This window comes from Pteropus medius, unplaced genomic scaffold (genome assembly GCF_902729225.1).
Source record: "Pteropus medius unplaced genomic scaffold, Ma_sr-lr_union100, whole genome shotgun sequence".
NCBI classification, from domain to species: Eukaryota; Metazoa; Chordata; class Mammalia; order Chiroptera; family Pteropodidae; genus Pteropus; species Pteropus medius.
In genome coordinates, this window is record NW_024356333.1 from 474,701 (window position 1) to 492,308 (window position 17,608).

General features: G+C 48.2%; 1 protein-coding gene across 11 annotated transcripts in view; it reads right to left on the reverse strand.

Annotated features, from left to right (window-relative positions):
- The window catches only part of ACTR3B (actin related protein 3B), a 57,342-nt gene that overhangs the window by 26,110 nt on the left and 13,624 nt on the right, over positions 1-17,608 (reverse strand). For 4 of the 11 annotated variants that reach the window (XM_039861110.1, XM_039861107.1, XM_039861111.1 and 1 more), the window contains exons 3-6: positions 11,317-11,471; positions 10,496-10,606; positions 4,465-4,560; positions 3,039-3,146 (exon numbers count right to left, since the gene is read on the reverse strand). In XM_039861110.1, the coding sequence (XP_039717044.1) occupies positions 3,039-3,146; positions 4,465-4,560; positions 10,496-10,606; positions 11,317-11,471 (470 nt within the window). The other 7 variants (XM_039861108.1, XM_039861118.1, XM_039861117.1 and 4 more) reach the window with 5 other exon arrangements.

Sequence of the window (17,608 nt, forward strand, 5' to 3'; positions counted from 1 at the left end):
GGCGCAGGAGGCCGGTAAGGGGCCCGGGGGTGGCCCAGCCTCCAGGCATGAAGAGCAGCACTCGGGGAACCCGCCCCACCTAAGACAACCCACTACGGCACCACCGTGACCCAGAGCAGAGCTTCCTTCAGGAAGGTGAAGAGAAAACCAGCCGGCTCATTCCCAGAGATGCTGTGTCAGGGCAGCTGTCCTTCATCCCTTATCAAAAAGAAGCAAGTCCTATCTATAAACTATTAAGCCAAGTACAGATCAACCTGCTTATATTTATAAAGCCATTTGGGTCGGGCCTGGGATGGGAGGCCACCTATGAATACCAGGTGCTGTCGGCGTTAAAAAAAAAAAAGAAAAAGTAGCCATTTGGTGCAGTTCGCAGGACTCGGAGCCTGACCTGGACTCAAATCCACTTGCCGGCCGAGGGACCGTGGCGAGTGTGTGAGCATCTTTCACCCTGGCACCTCCGTCCACCATGGGGACAAGTAACAGCCATGGGGCTCAGGACTGAGCTTACGCCCCACGACCAGTGCAGCACATAGCGCGGCTGGGCATCTAAGCTCTCCGTGAGGGGGCCCGTCTGCTGTCCTGAGAGTTGCACGTGTAAGGGACAATGGATAAGCTGGCCTGGACTCTCCGCCCTCGGAGCCTAGCGTGGGCGGGAGGTCGGATACTGTCGCTCAGCCGCCTTCCTGAGCCACTGAAGCACGTCTGCCGGTGCCAAGAAAGGGGCCAAGAGCTCACGCCCCACAGCTCGGCCCCGGCCCCTCATCAACCTTCCTGCGGGCACGACCGGCCATGGGCGTGGGCACACCCCAGCCTGCTCTACGGGCACCGACGGTCGAGGCGGGCAATGCCCTGCCAGGTCCAGCCAATAAGGAGGAGACTCCCAGTCCCACATCGCAGCCACGTGGGACAGAGGGCGCGGACCGCTGGCTTCCCCTTACAGCTGGATCCGTTCTCATGGTCACGACCACCAGCTACTGTCACCACTTAAGTCTCCAGGACAAGCTACCGAGTCCCTCCCACGTTTCCTTCTGCTGTACCCAGCTTCTGGAGGTGAGAGCAGATCAGCCCTTTCCACAGAGTCCGAGTTATTTGTAAAATACTTTAAGTTGGAGATAAAAGATATGTGCAAATTAAGATAGTAAAGATCCACTTAAAGTCACAGCACTAGCTGTCTAACAAACTACTCACAATTACCACACTCTATGCATCACTCTCTAAAATTAATTCAACTGGTGTTAAATCCGTATCAGATTCACCACAGCATTAGAAACATGAAAACAACCTGCAGGCCCGACAGTAAAATAAATAAGTGAATTACGCTATACCCACGTGACGGGCTACTACGCAGTTACTGAACATTTTTTCACAGAATAGTTAACCATACAAAAAAAACATTAGGGATTTATCATTATGCAAAATATAACTTTAGGATTATACTATACAATTAGAGTGCAGAACCAGACATAGGATGTTCCGGTTTTGCTTAAAGTGTGAACACACGTGCACCTAAGGGACGAGCTTGGAAGGCCGTACAACCAAAATATGATGTGCTTCTCTGGGTGAGTTTATGAGTCATTTTATTTTCTTCTTCACATTTCTCTATTTTATCCAAACTTTGTACAAATGTCATTTTTATAAACAGAAAAAAACTGAACTAAGATACAAACAAAAATTTTAAAACAACTCGCTCCACGGGCCCGTACGCCACGTGAAACTTGTTTTCCCTTCTCCTCCATCAGCCAGGACAGGAGGAAGCAGGGCCCACAGCCCCTCCCCGGACCCCTGTCTGCACAGATCCTTGGTGGGGTGACCTCAGGGAGAACACAGACACCAGTCGGTATTACGCATCAAGTGGCACTGACCTGTCTCAGTGATCCACAAAATGAGTGTCTGGGACTGGCTTGAAGGAGCTCCCAGCACAGGGCACGCCGTGCAGAGCACCTTCCACCCGGCCCTGTCCCTCCTGTCCCCGTGTAAAAGGCACCCTGACAGGGGCACAGGAGGGGGCTGGAGGCACCTGGCTTTTTCCTTCCTCACTGGTGACACACCAACCACTAATCCTTCCCTCCAGAGATCTTGACCTTTAAGGATTAAAAGCATCAGCACAGCACATTAGTACAGCATTCCTTTGACTTTCTGAAATGAAACAGCGACTATCTCTTCAGTTTAAGGAAATAAATAGTTTTAAAACACCCTAGTTTGCATTTTAAAAAGCTATACATCCACGGGCCCTGTATATGCAGAAAAGGGCTTGTGACGCGCGTATGTAACCAGCAAGGGAGCAAGACCCATCTTCTGCTGCATGCCCCACGGTGGGCCCCACGGTGGACGGTTCGACTGATTTTCAAAACACCAATTTTAAACAATTCATGAGAGAGAGAGGGAAAGAGAGAGAGACAGAGAAGAAGGGAGGGAGGCAGGGAGGGAGGCAGGGAGGGAGGCAGGGAAGGAAGGAAGGAAGGAAGGAATCAGCTGTCTCTTAAAGCCCAAATTAGAAATCACTTCTCTAATATTTTGAAATTTAAAACCAAAAAGTGACATTGCAGAGCACTCTGCAAGTCAAAATATATAATCAATCTCTCCTTCTCGGCCCTTAAAATAAATTTCTAAAAACCAGAAGCATTTTCTCTCAAGTGTGAGCTGGTTAAAGCCATCCGCACCTTGTCGGGAAACAGAGCTAACCCTTCAAGTGGTCGTACACCACACCTGTGAATCGAATCTCCTGGTTGAGTCCATCCCCACCACTCAGGTCCTGATCCAGGAGAGGCCCCCTGGGGACAGATCAAGCAGAGCCGGGGAGACCCCACACAACTGCTGCCTTTCCAGGAGCAGTTTAAAGCTGCCCCTGCGAATTTAAACCCTCACAGATGCTGGGCTTCTTTTTTTCTCACATACCTAGTTTGAAAACTCGTTACCTTTTCTACGCACAGCTATGACTTTAAAAGTGCGACTTTCTAGAAGGGCTTTCTCTTTTCATTTCTTCCCTTACCTCGAATCAGGGGCGCCCTACAGAATGAAGCGGTGAGTAGTCTGCTTACCACTGGGATTGCGTGGGTGACCCCATCCCCGCTGTCGATGACGGTCCCTGTTAACGTGCGTTCGCCAACTTGCCGAGACGTCCAAGACGCTGCTAAGGCCAGCACCGCCTGGACAAGAGACACGGACACCACGAGCCCGGGGAAACGGTCCTGACGTGTTCTGCAGCCCGTCCTCAGACTCAGCCCATGAGGTCCTCCCCGCTCAGTGAGTCTGAGCAACCCCTCCCCTTCTCCTCCATCTTCTCTCCCCAAACTCAAATTCCAACCTGGACAGCCAACATGCAGATTCTGCACACTGAACCTGCAGCCAACATGCAGATTCTGCACACTGAACCTGCAGCCAACATGCAGATTCTGCACACTGAACCTGGAGGAGTCCAGTTCTCAATAAAATAAGTCGATTTTTCGCAAAGACAAGCCAGTGAGACAGGGGCTTTACTATGGGATGAGAACACTGATTTCTAATCCACTGGCTCCCAGTGTGGGTCCACGGTCGGGCTGCGATGAGCTCACTTGAGTTTTTAAGACAGATTACTAGGCCTCACACTCAGAAACTCTGTGCTGGTAGGGCTAGGACACTCTCAACCATGGGCAATTTCATCCCCAAGGNCAGATTCTGCACACTGAACCTGCAGCCAACGTGCAGATTCTGCACACTGAACCTGCAGCCAACGTGCAGATTCTGCACACTGAACCTGCAGCCAACGTGCAGATTCTGCACACTGAACCTGCAGCCAACGTGCAGATTCTGCACACTGAACCTGCAGCCAACGTGCAGATTCTGCACACTGAACCTGCAGCCAACGTGCAGATTCTGCACACTGAACCTGCAGCCAACGTGCAGATTCTGCACACTGAACCTGGAGGAGTCCAGTTCTCAATAAAATAAGTCGATTTTTCGCAAAGACAAGCCAGTGAGACAGGGGCTTTACTATGGGATGAGAACACTGATTTCTAATCCACTGGCTCCCAGTGTGGGTCCACGGTCGGGCTGCGATGAGCTCACTTGAGTTTTTAAGACAGATTACTAGGCCTCACAGTCAGAAACTCTGTGCTGGTAGGGCTAGGACACTCTCAACCATGGGCAATTTCATCCCCAAGGGGACATTGGGGACTGTCTGATCCCATTTTTATTATCACACTTGGGAGAGGGGAGGCTGGAGGTGCTGCTTTTTCTAGTGGGTAGAGACCAGAGACGCTGCTAAACATCCTACAATGCACAGAACAGCCCCGCCACAAAGAACTGAGCTTGGAGAGCCTGGTCTGGATGAGTGGGCTAGGGGCACGTGTGTGTGTGCGCGCGCACGCACACGTGTATTCTGAAGAGGAAGCGCACACAACACGATCTACACCTACACGTCTTTGGACCACTCCTTCCCTGCCAGGCAGCTACGGCGTCTAGGAACCAGACAGCAGCTGTTTTTACCTGGACTGCGATGTAGAGCCCCGGCACGTTAAACGACTCAAACATAATTTCTGCAAGATACTCTCTGTTTTCCGGTGTATTCAGCGGAGGTTCTGTCTGTAAGAAAAGTCACCACATTAGCGTTCGCCCGAGCTTCGTGTGATCCCATCAGAACCATGAAAAAGTGAATCAGAAAGCACATTAATTAGGCCTCTGTACAGCTCCCTGATTCTACAGAGTAGACCCAGAGTGAGTAATTAAAGAAATCTGGCTGAGGGTCTGAAAAGCTGTAAGATGGGAGAGACCTCCCTAAACACCCCTCTCTTAGCAACCACCCCAAAACAAGAACGAGTTACAGAAGGGGAAACTCCACCTTTGATAACATAACACTTGAACACCTGAAACTGACACAGACCTGCAGCAAGTTGCCAGGGGCAACAGAAACTCGACCGAGGTGAGTAAAGGCGCCAAGACAGCACCAGTGACCTCAGATCCTGGGGAGACAACAGAGCTCGCCAAAGAGGAGCAAAGGCGATCGATGAGCCCTTGTGTGGAGCAAGAAACTCTAAGTTTGAGCAGAAGCTTCCCCAAACCCCACCTGCCACTAGAGTACAGAAAACAAGGTCCGACAAACATCGTCGCCATCAGCTGCAAAGCAGAAAACCCCAGAGCAGAAGCAGCTTCCCCCAGACACTGCCCTGTCCCCGCCACCCCGGCCTAAACTCACGCACGCAGCTAGTCCAGGAAGAATTCTCCTCATTCAGAGATGAGGAAAGAGCTCAAAGAAACAGCCAAAGACCATACTGGAAAAAAAGAAAAGAAAAAGAGAAGAAGAGAGAAAAGTAATGGGAAAAACCAATGGCAGACAAAAGACTCATACCCAGAAAAATATAAAAACGAAGCAGTTGAAAATCACGAAGACATTTCAAAAAATTCAATTATCTATTTAATGACAATAACCATTATCAGATAGGAGGAAATGACAGGATTAAAGAAAGATAAAAAGAATAAATAAACCTGTTTTTTGTCACTCAGCAATATGTTGTGCATTTTTCCATGTCAGTAAGTATGGCTAAACCGCACATATTTAAAGCTGCAAAAGAAAAACAGAATAAATAAAAACCCTGCGGGCCTTATCCAGGAAATGTGCACATTACCTTTGCTGTGGACTGAACTGTGCCCCCAAGAACTCCCTGCTGAACCCCGTCCCAAGTGTGAGCGCATGTGGAGACGGGCCGTCAAGCGGGGCTGCCTGCCCAGGGTCTCAAGGGTGGGCCTGCCCAGCAGGACCGCTGTCCGCGCAGGAAAGGAGGCCACACGCAGTCTGCGAGACAGACGGCCACAGGCGGGGGCGGGGCAAGCCCAGGGCAGAGGCCTCTGCGGACCCCAACCCCGCCCGCCCCTTCGTCTCTGACCCGGGGCCTCCAGAGCCCAGGAAACTCGCCTGCTGCTGCGGCCCCCCGCCGGCGGCGTTCCGGGGCGCACGCGCAGCCCGAGACGGCGAGGCGCCGGGAGCCGCCGCCGCCAGCTCGCTTCCTCTACCACCGGCGCGCGGGCCACACTCAGTCTTAAAGTGACAGGGCAGGACCCAAGCGGTCCACATCTGGCCTCACTGTCAATCAAGTATGTTGCGAAAACAAAGTATATCTAAACATACGAGAACCTGAAGAATTTGGTGCCCGTGAACCCTGCATGAATTAACAATTAGAAGATAAATTTTAGCCAAATAAGAGTGCAGAAAGTATAGCCAAAGAATTACGGTGAGCAATGAATCCATTTAAGATGTAAGATAAAAGGTTTTTTTTTTTCTGGGAATCATATTCACAGACCAGGATGTAAATGTCATAAATTGAACCAGCAGAAATAATATCAAGTTGATATGTAGACAGAGAAAATATAAACACACTGATATCCTCTTACGATGGGATCAAGATGCTGCTCTAAACTGAGAAAGCATCAGAGACATTAGTATACACAAAGTGATAAATAGTAATATTAGAATAACTTTAGTAACATCGCTAATCAAAAGCAAGTGGCAGAAAAGGTAAGAAAATGTGCACACGTGCCAACCGAGTCACAAATCACAGCAGGAAAGAGTTAATCACCCCTAAACAAATGCAGGGTAAATATATAAAATTATAGTTAAACTATGTAAAAAAAAATTACTAGGAAGAACACACACCTAATAGAAAGAGAAAATCAAATCTGTTTTAAAAAATTAATACATAAATAAAACATGCTAAAAACAAAAAGCATAACAAAGCGAAACAGCTGACCTAAGACCAAACCGATCTGTCACACAGCAGCATGCCATACCAGCACGGTTAAGACGAGCGCAAAGTCGCGTCCATCGGGCCAAGTCCTGGCATTCCACTTTCCTAAATGTGGAAGTAATTTCCTCTCTCCTTGCGTGCTTAGCACCTGTCTCATAGAGCCGGAAAGACGTGAGGGGTCTAAGTGCTCACAGCAGCCCCCGGCATGTGGAAAACTCGATGAAAGTGAGTTATCAGTACTAAAATCATCAGCGAATACAAGTGACTCCCTTCTGCCCTTCACCCCGTCTTCTTTCCTGGAACACACAGATGAAGACTGGAGCTGCAGTAGCCAACTTGTGACCATGAGGCATTCTTAGGGTGAAAGCCTGTGCTGAGGACAGCAGGGCACGGAGATCCCCAATGACGCTGGGGAGCTGCCACATCCGCACTGGCCCCCTTCCTATACATTTATTTAAGAACAATAAATCCCCTGATGAGTTTAAACTACTGTTTTTACACTTCTATTACTTGCAACCAAACAATTCACCATCTGTGAAGGATTTACATTAAAACCTACACACTTCCCTTTAAGGAGCGTTTATAATATAATTAAGTTCTGGTTCTTGCATCAGATTCAGCATTATTAAGAGCATATCCCGATGGGTCTGAGAACCATAATCATAAATCCATTTCTTCCTCAACCCTCCATTTCTTCTATGTTTACTACCAGTAATTGTTCCTTTAGGAGACCAATTTAAATAACAGTTTCCCAAACCATTATTTATAACAGGCTCTAAATTGGAGGTATCGAGTTTTATTTTTTTTATACTAAAGCATATGATTAAAACATCACATAAATACAAGCTATGTAAACATTTTTATTCGTAACAATGGTAAAATATCATCTGGTATTGATTCAGCAATGAATAATTAAGCAGTGCCATAAAAACTGATCCATATTTCGGGATAAAGAAAGTAAACTGAACACATGTACCTAATATTGCCCCACCCCACCCCCCCTCTATAACTACAGTAAAGAACCCTTTTTAAAAACGTAAGTCCTCACGGAAGGGAGGGTAGGGGAGGAGCAACCACGCACTGGAAGCTGGAAAGCACAGGGGCCAGAAGCAGCGGAGCAAACCCAAGGAAGCCGACGCCCGCACTGGCTGGAGGCCGCCACGCCGGACAGCGCAGCGCAGGCCCCGCTCATCTGCGAGAACCAGGAAGGGCACCATCGCAGCAAGTCACGGCATCCCACACGCGAGGCTCACTGCGTGCCAAGGGACGGCCACCTTACTGGCAAACACTGCACCTGATGAGTCTGGGAGGCTGTTCTGGAGAGATGAGCATTGAGCAGCCGGAGAAAAGAGCTGTGCCCTCACCGATGTGCTCAGGTCACCCGATCCACTGGACCCGAATGGAACCAAACAATGAAGGGAGGGGCGTTCACCCTCGTCCTCCCTCTCTGCCTCTGGCTCTCTCCCCTCCCGCCTGGTCTCTCCCTCTCCCCCCGCCCCTGGAGCTCGGACGTCCCTTTCTTGCTCCTGGACATCAAAGGTCCTAGTTATTGGGCCTCCTTGAGCAGCACATGCTGTTTGCTCTTTCTTGCTTGATTTACACTCAAAAAGTTAACAAATCTCTCTTGACGTCATAACTCATTTTCCACTGAAGAGTGGAACTTCTAAATCACCGACTCTGTCCCATGGGCAGTGCCGTCCTGGAGAAGTGTGGGGTCCCACCTGCCACCTGCTCGGTCCTCACGAACAGTGTGCGCCGAGTCTCTGAAACATCTCGAAAAACATGAGCTGTAACGAGCTCGCTGCATGCACCCTGCATGTTCAGACGTCTGGTCGCAGCGGTCAGAAAGAACACTGTGAGCCACTGAGGGGCCTAGAATCCACGACTCTCAGACTCTGCACCGAGAAGCCCCTGTCTGTGTGCAGTCCAGCGACATCTCCAGCTAACGTCTACGACTGGGCCGTGAACCCGCACCTGCGTCACTCCTCTGCCCTTTCTAGTAAGTGATGATTAAGGGCAGAAACCCGGAAGAATTTCCCACTTCATCCCTTCCTCAATCACACCGCAGAAAGAACGGGCTTGCGGAAATCAAAGCACGATATATAAAACAATATTTCCTTATCTTTGCCTTAATAAACTTGATTCTTTTTGAACATTCATTGCAGATACTCGTTTTTGGCAAACAGACTTTAGCTTTTCCATATTCACACCAAACACTTCCAATTCGTTCCTGGCAAGTGGTTTCATCTAACTAGATTATATATGCCAGCTAAATCAGAAAAAAAATTTTAGGAAAAATTTCCTGTGGGCTGGGTCCTGGCGGTGCACTTGCTCCACAGGCCTGAGTCCTGGCGTCCCTCCAAGTGGAGCAAGAGAAAGAACTCCGGGCACAGAAAGCTGAAGCAGAAAGCAGCACGCAGCTGGGGATGGCGCCTGCTCCCAAATCCTACCCAACAGGTAGTTACGTGTGTGCGGGAGAAGGAAAAAGGCCAAGTGTGACAGGTGGGACTCTGTGCTTTGTTTTGGCTACAAAGACAAAGCCACTCAGACACACTGTCGGTTCCCTGGCTCCATTATTTTACATAAACCACTGTCGATGCACAGGATACACAGCGCTCTGTAACACACAGTACTCATACTTGGCGATTCCTACTTGTGAAGATACAGGCAGGAAAAAAAACCAGAGCACTGTCAAGGACTTGCTTTAATAGATATGAAACACATAGATTCCACCATCACGACAGCCTTGTGGGTAACATAGTTCACTCCAGATAATTTTAAAGAATACTCCATATTTAGCATTAGAAAGAATTATGCAATTGGATGTGGCGGGGACCATTTCACAGTGTGTTTGTGTGGAAAAAATCCAGAACTCACTTGTGTAGGTTTTAATACGCAGCTTATGTTACAGGCAGTTGCTCTCTATGAAGCAAGCGTTTTGTCCATAGGATTAATTCTAACTTAAAAAGAGCATTTGATCGAAGAAAACACATCGTAAAGGGCAGAACAATTAGAGCAGATCCCATAACCGAGACACAGTCCTCACCCTCTGTAACGCTTACTGGGTCTGCACAGGGTTACGCAGCATAACCAGGGCCCGTAACTCAGCTCAAGTTTACCTGCAGTAAGACTGAAACCCTGGCAAAATAACTTCTTGATCTGTTTCCTCTGCTAATAAGCAAATCCACAGTCACGCAGTGACCTCAGGGGCGTGGAAGCCCACGGCTGGGTTCCCTCCCAAACTGGTGCCTCCCTGCACGCCCTTGCTGCTGGAGGCCGGTTTAGGCGCTGACCCTCCGGGCCAGGTGAGCAGATGGCCCCTCCCCAGCCCCATGGGTGAGGTTCACCACTAAATCTGCCGGCAGCTCCGCTGGCCAGTGACCAGGTCAGGCATGGGCCAATCTGCTAGGGAGGTTTCTGGGAATCTTAAGTGCTTCTTCCTCCGAAAGCAAATATATCAAGAGGTGACAGAGGCCTGGGCAGCCACCTGGGGCCCGAGGGAACCAACACCAGACGCTCTGAGCTGGCTGGCACCCAGGCCAGGGGGAGCCGCTGTGTGAGCCCCGGAACCCGAGGCCGCCGCCCTGGAGAGTGAGACACCCCGCCCCTTTCGGTTTTGGGCATTTTTGCTGAGCCTCCTGTTCTCTGCCCCAGAAGCACCCGAGTCATAGGAACAGCTTTAGCAGGAATTAAAAGCTCCCCAGGGAAGAGGATCCCGAGTTTAAAATCTCAACAATTAGGAATTCGCAGGGATGTGCTCCTCTTGGATTGTCACTCACCATTAAAAAATAATGATCCTCAGGTTCAGCTCGAAGATACTTAAAAATCACCTGCTCCATGAACCGCTCCATGAGGTCCCAGTCCTCGATGATCCCATGTCTTATCGGCCACTGAGGCAAGAGAAAGCAGACGCGGGGTCAAGCTCGTGCAGGAGACGAACTGGCGGGGCCCTTGAGGGGGCGCTTCTTGTAACCGAGGGGGGAGAAGCTGACGGGGCGCGCTGCGCCGCAGAAGCGTAGAGGCGCGCCCGCGGGGCGTAGGGAGCTGCGCGCAGGAGTCTTGAGGCTCGCGCTGCAGGAGGCGTCCGAGGAGGCTATGACGGGGAGGCGGGGCCTCGCAGCGGCAGAGGCGGCCGAGGGCTGCGCGGCAAGGGCGTCGAGGGGGTACCAACGCAGCACGGGGTACCAACGCAGCAAGGGGACCCCCGCGACAGGGTCGGAGCGCTGCTTGGGGTCTGCTCGGCCCAGTTCTCCGCGCAGAGGCCGAGGCCCGGGCGACCCATGGCGACGTCGCCTGACCCAGCACGGCGCGAGTGGCCGCGGCCGACTCGGTGTCGGGGCTCGGCTCGTGTCGGGTGAACCGGCGGGCGGCTCCCCACACCCGACGGGCCGAAGCCACGGGAAGAGCTCGCCGGACGTCGCCCTGCGCCCCGGGCTCGGTGACTCTGCGGGACCCCCCACCGCGAACGCACCCCTTCCAGCGGCGACGAGCCTCTCTCTGCACCCGAGAAAAGCGCCCGCCACCCACGGCCGCCGCTCCGCGCCCCGCCTCCTGCCAGCCCCTCCCAGCCTCGGCGGGACGCGGGTCCCCCGGAGCCCACCTTGGTGGCATAGGTGGGCTTATCCACGGCCTCGTCCCCGATGAAGAAGTCCAGGTCGTCGACGCCCCTGAGCACTCTCCGCTGCGCTCGGTCGACGACCTTGGCCGACTCTCTGATGGCGATACCTTCCAAAAGAAAGCGGGGTACTTCCGCCACTGGCCACAGTTATTTGAATGACCAAGAAAAGACAACATGAGTAAATCTTCAGCATTAGGGCTGTGTCTGGGGTAGAGAGCGTTCACGAAAAAGACACGTCGATGGGTATATAAAACAATACAGAGACCAGCTATGTCGAGTATCACCTTCAGTACAGCACGAGAAATTCGGCTCGTCTGCTTTTAATACTGACAGAAGCTGCATAGTAATTTCTGTCTCATCTGAGAAAAAATTCCTCAAGACAGTCAACGAAATGCTCTTGGAGTATATGCCAATAGGTCCCCAGTTTTAAAATACAACACAGAGGGAGACAAAATTAAAAATACGGAAGGAGAGTTAACTAAAAAATAATGCCTGCATGCTCTTAAGTCACTTTAATAAAACTGCATGAGATAAATTTAAAATGTATTTTCAGTCCTGTTACAAAAAAAAAAAAAATGACTTCCCATTAAAAAGAAGACCTAGGAGGCTGCTGGCTAATATCTGTTGCAATAAGCATAGTAATCAAAGAACTGTATTATGTAAAAATATTACCGTTTCCTGATACGTTATTTTAATAAGTGCTTATTAACCTTGATATTTGGGAATATACTTAGTAGCAAATAATTATATAAAACTTCACTCCAAAATTTATCGTCTAATGAAATGTGAAAAACTTTGCAAAGATTCCATTTTCCATTTGAATTCCTAATCCCTGCGTCACAGTCTGAATTCCCCTAAACTCATCTTCATCAGTTTTATAACGAATTAGTGATCATACACAATTCTCTGCAAAAGTAGATTAGTTGAAATCCCCAATTTATGACACATGAAGAATAGCGACACGGCTCTGAGAGTGAACGTGAATCCTCCTTCTCAGAAAGGCATCTGCAGCGCCCCACAGCACACAACAGAACCCTGGCGCAGGTGCAAACAGAGAAGACGAGAAAGCGACGGAGGACACGAAGAGGCAAAGAACAAGGATGGAAAGAGAGTGGAAGCGCCGCTCAGGCGCCCCGACTGGTTGCAAGTACGTGGCACCTCCGCGCCACGGAACACCACGGAGCCGGGAAACGGAATGAAGCAGTTCTGCGTGGACGATGGAGAGGGGCCTCTAAGACGCAGGGCTGAGGAACCGGCGTATGTGGCCGCCAGCCCCTGGGCGCACACACCTGCGTACACCTGCCGCCCATGCAGAGCACCGCGGACCGGACGCACGAGAACCAAAAGCAGCCGCTGCCACGGAAGAGGGGAAGTTCCCACGGTTTCTGAAAAACCCTAAACACAGACCTCCCGTGCAACCTAGCAACTGCTGCACAGTTATTCCCCCTGAGAAATGAAAAATTACATCCACACAAAAACCTGTTCCGAGTGTTCGCAACAGCTTTATTCGTAATAGCTAGAAGCTGGAAATAACCAAGATGCCCCTCAATAGACAAAGGTTTAAACCAACTGTGACACATCCATTAGCTGGAATACTATTCAGCAGTACAAAGGAACAGTCTATCGATAAGGCCAACAGCTTGCCGAGTGAAAAAACCCATCTCGAAAGGCACATACTGTATGATTCCGCTCACATGACATTATCAAAATAACAAGAGGATGGTGCTGGAAACATGAGTGGTTGCCAACCGTCAGGAACAGGGGAGGCAAGCAAATGTACTTAAGAAGTAGCACAGCAGACATCTCTGTGGTGACGAAATAATTCTACGTCCTGACTGCAGAGGTGGCTACAGGGATCTACACAGGCAACAAAATGAACTCACTGCACAGGCGTTGCGCCCATGTCAGTTTCCTAGTCTCGGTACTGTACTCTATATAACGACATGCGATGGAACGACTTCCCGTGAGCCCAAAATTATTTCAAAATAAAATATTTCAAAGACAAAACAGTTTGCAAGTGATTTAAACACATTAAAAAACGCCTCGATTGTCTGTAATGATGAATCAAAACAAACAAGATTAAACTTTAAATAAATAACAATGTATACATTCTGCAGATTAAAGAAAAAATGAGTATAGAATGTATGTCGCCAAAAGAGACAGACCATTTCCCAAATGCTAACCACTCCTCAGAGGGCAGATCTGAGCAAGATTATCAGGGAGAGCATCTGTGAGGAAAAGTGCATCTAAAGATTTAGATTCAAGTTCTGTAGCTAAAGAACACCTGCTACAGCAGTTGACAATGGTAATTTAAAATATACATATATGTATATGTATATATATACACACATATACATGTATATAGTGTATTTCCCAAAAGAATGTCACATATTTTACTAAATCTTCAAGAAATAAATAATTCCTAACTTATACAAACTGTTCCAGAGAATATAAAAAGAAAGCTAACAAACTTGTTTTATAAAGCCAGTATCATTTTGACATACGAACCAGACGAAAACAAGGAAAATTATAGACCAATCTAATCTCACTTTTGAACATTGATGTGAAAAATATTTACAAATAAATTCCTAAACTCCAAAATCAATATTTGCAAATACAATTCAGCATGTGCTACTCGGTATTTCATAGCCAGGAAGGGTTTATCTCAAGAATGAAATAAATGGCTGTTTAATATTTGAAAATAATTAACAAAATTCATCATATTAGAGCTTTAAATGTCCAAAACCATATGATCATCTCAACAGATATACAAAATCTGAAATGTCAATATCCATTCACGATCTAATAAAAATATAAAAACAAAAAAGCTCCTAGTAAACCAGGAATGGAAGGCCACTGTAATCATTCAAAAGGTGTTTCCACAAAGACCCACAGCAATCACCAGCAAGATGCTAAGCCAGCATCCCCAAAGTCAAAAAGACAAAAGCACCCGCTACTTCCCATCCTAGTCACTGTGGTAGGGATTCTATCCAGAACAACGAGACCAAGAAAAATATGAAGTAGTGGGACTGGAAGAGACAAACAACTATTATTTGCAGTTAATACAATATTCTGCACAGAAAGCTAAAAGAATTTGCAGGCTAGTAGAACAGATCAGACAGGTCAGAGATGTCGCTGGATTCAAAAACAACTTAAAAACTCAGCGGCATTTCTCCCATATGCTGGCAGTAATTAGAAATTAGAATTAAATTAGAAAATTTAATTCTAAAAAAAATCACAACAGCAACAAGAAAACATAAAGGAACCTAAAAATAAATCTAGCAAAAGAAGTGTTAAGAGCTTTTTGAAGAGTATTACAAAACATTACTGAAAAACATGAGACATGAATGAACAATAAAACATATACCATATTCATGAAAAGGAAAATTCAATTCGTAAAGATTTCGAATTTTTCCCAAAATAATCTACGAATTTAATGTGTCTCTAATCATTATAATTTTTCACAGGCTTTTTAAACTGATTCCGAAATTTATCAAAGTCAGGCCCTAAGAATAGCCAAGGGTATTCTGAGAAAGAAAGGAGGAAGATCAAGACACACGCTAAAGTAACCGTACTTAAGACAGTGCGAATCCGGAGCAGAGATGACAAATGCAGGAATGAGACAAAACAGGAACACAGGACTGTCCCCAGGCACGCACGGCACCTCCCTACCGCTGAAGAGGCGTGTCACACTGGAACACACTCTTCAGTGACGGGTGCTGGGACAACTGGCCTTCCATTTGGAAAACAAAATTAACTCTCACACCATATTAAAAACAATAAACTTATATAGAAAGTCTTATGCCTCTGGAGTAGATACGCGTTTTTAAAAAACAGAAACAATTTATAAAAGAAGGCTGACAAATTTGACTCTATAAAAAAATTAACTTCAAATAAAAAGATTATTTTAAAAAGATGTTAGAGACGATACAGGTAACAAATTTGTATCAGAGTGTGCAAAGAGTAACTCCACAAAAAGGCCAAAAGTGCAACAGAAAAGTAGCAAAGAGATGAACATGCAGTGAGAGGTGCCTGACCGACCAGTAATGAGCAAAACGCAAACATACAATGAGACGTCATTTTACATCCATCAGACTGGCACAAATTTAAGTCCAACAGTATCAGCTGTGTCGGGGACGTGCAGAAACAGAAACGCTCACCCACGGCTGACGGGGGACGGAAGTACCCGACGCGCTGGAGAGCTGCGCACCTGGACGAGGAAACCCTGCCCTTTCTCTGCGTTTTCTCCTGGGAAGCTAGCACGTGGGAAGGAGGAGATATTTCCCGCACCATGTGTATAACAGAGATGATGGGAAAATGCCAAAATGAAGAAGAAATTGTTGTAGACACACATGTAAGAATGCTGGTCTTGATGTGTACGCTGTAACACTGATAAATCTTAACAAAACACAGTACTGAGACTTTTCAAAGGAACAATGCAGAAAGTTATTCGCCGCATGATAGGTTTTGGAAATGTTTAAACTCACAAAACAATGACACACGTGGTTACTGTATCCTGGTATCTGTAACGGACTCACACACAGACTGGGTACAGTAAGTACCCACCAGATGGGGGAGAGCGAGGGACGGGGGGCGGGGGGGAAGGAGTAAAGGAGGGCTGCACACACGCCGGGGTGCTCTGTCTGTCTTTAGGTATTTACAAGACGAAATCGTGTTAAAGTTTGTTTTTCACCGTCTTCCTAGCTTCTGCTCTGCAAAGGCTCCGATGGCCGGGCCTTAGGGCTGCCGTGCCTCAGACAGCGAGAGAAACCCGCTAATAAGCGGCTTCGGTTCCCGCCCTACTGACCACAAGGTAAACGGCGCAGACACCTGGACGCTGCTGGCAGTTTTAAATGCCAGAGCGTTAAAGCGCAGGGTGCAAGGTCAGCCTCTCAGCCTTGCTGCACTGAACAAGGTTAAAATCCAGCATGCTCCGAAAAGTCAGGAAGTCCAGTTTATCAATTCGGCATGGAATGATCACGTTCTGGGACATTCACAATAATAAAATTCACAAGAGACTGATGTACCCCACAGAACGCCAACCCTTATGGGTCTGAGCCCTCACCCCACCGTGCCTGCATGTGAAGACAAGGCTTCGAGGAGCTAGCAAGGTTAAAGGAGGTCACAAGGGTGGGGCCTTCATCCAATGGGACTGGTGTCCTTATGAGAAGAGGGAGAGACGCCAGAGACGTGTCGTGTCTCTCGGCCACAGACAGAGAAAGGCCACGTGAGGAACAGTAAGAAGGTGCCGTATGCAGGCCAAGGAGCAGCCCCCCAGAAACCAATCCTGATGGCACCTTGATCTTGAACTCTGAGCCTCCACTCTGTGACAAATTTCTATTGTTTAAGACGTCTAGTCTGTGGTGGTTGGTTATGGCGGCCCTGGCGAACCAACACACCAAATTAGGGATTTAAAATGAGGACGCAGCAGACCAATCATGCCTATTGTCGAGGACACGCCGTCAATGGTATCAGGGTATTCAGACCTGGAAAATCAAAGCCGTAACCAGGTACCCAGCCAGCAAGGAAGCGGGGTGAGGAGCATTAACACTCGCAGGGGGTCTGGGCACGCGTCCCGGGATCTGAATGCACGTGCTCACCAACAAGTCTCTCACCTTCCCCTGATTCAAACACCAACCAAGCCCCCACCCTCCAGCTGTCCTAAGCCGCCCACATCCCATACCGGACACGAGAGCTTCCCAGTACCATGGCACCAGCCCCAAAACAGCGATTCCTAAGACCACAGCTTATCTCAGCAGAGCGACACTTAGGAGGCAGAGTTTCGCTTCGCTCTAACTGATGCACCTACTCTCCAAATAATAACCCAGAGTTTAAACAGTGCCAGAGAAGAATTCCACCCAGTAAACAACCGACCTCGCCCTGGAGGCCCCTGTGGGAAATAAAGACAGGGCAGGACGCACTCCTGCCCGAATGTGAGGACACTGCTTCCTTTTAGCTTATCATCCTCTACTGACCAAGATTTAAACAAAAACACAACACTTCCAGAAACAATAAAGTCATCAGGCCTCTCAAGTCCAAAAAAAAAAAGTCTTTCAATAGAGCAACTAGTGAGCACACTGGATGTTCAGGCCGCAAAGCTGCTAATAAACCTGTACTTACTTAAAAATTGTGAATTAACCTTACAGAATCACGTATACTCCCTCTAAATAGCTCAGACACTTATGACTGAATGAAAGGCCCCTACGAACCACCCTAGCGAAACTCCAAGGACAGTGACAAAGGCTGCAACAGAGAATCAAAGCACATGAAAATT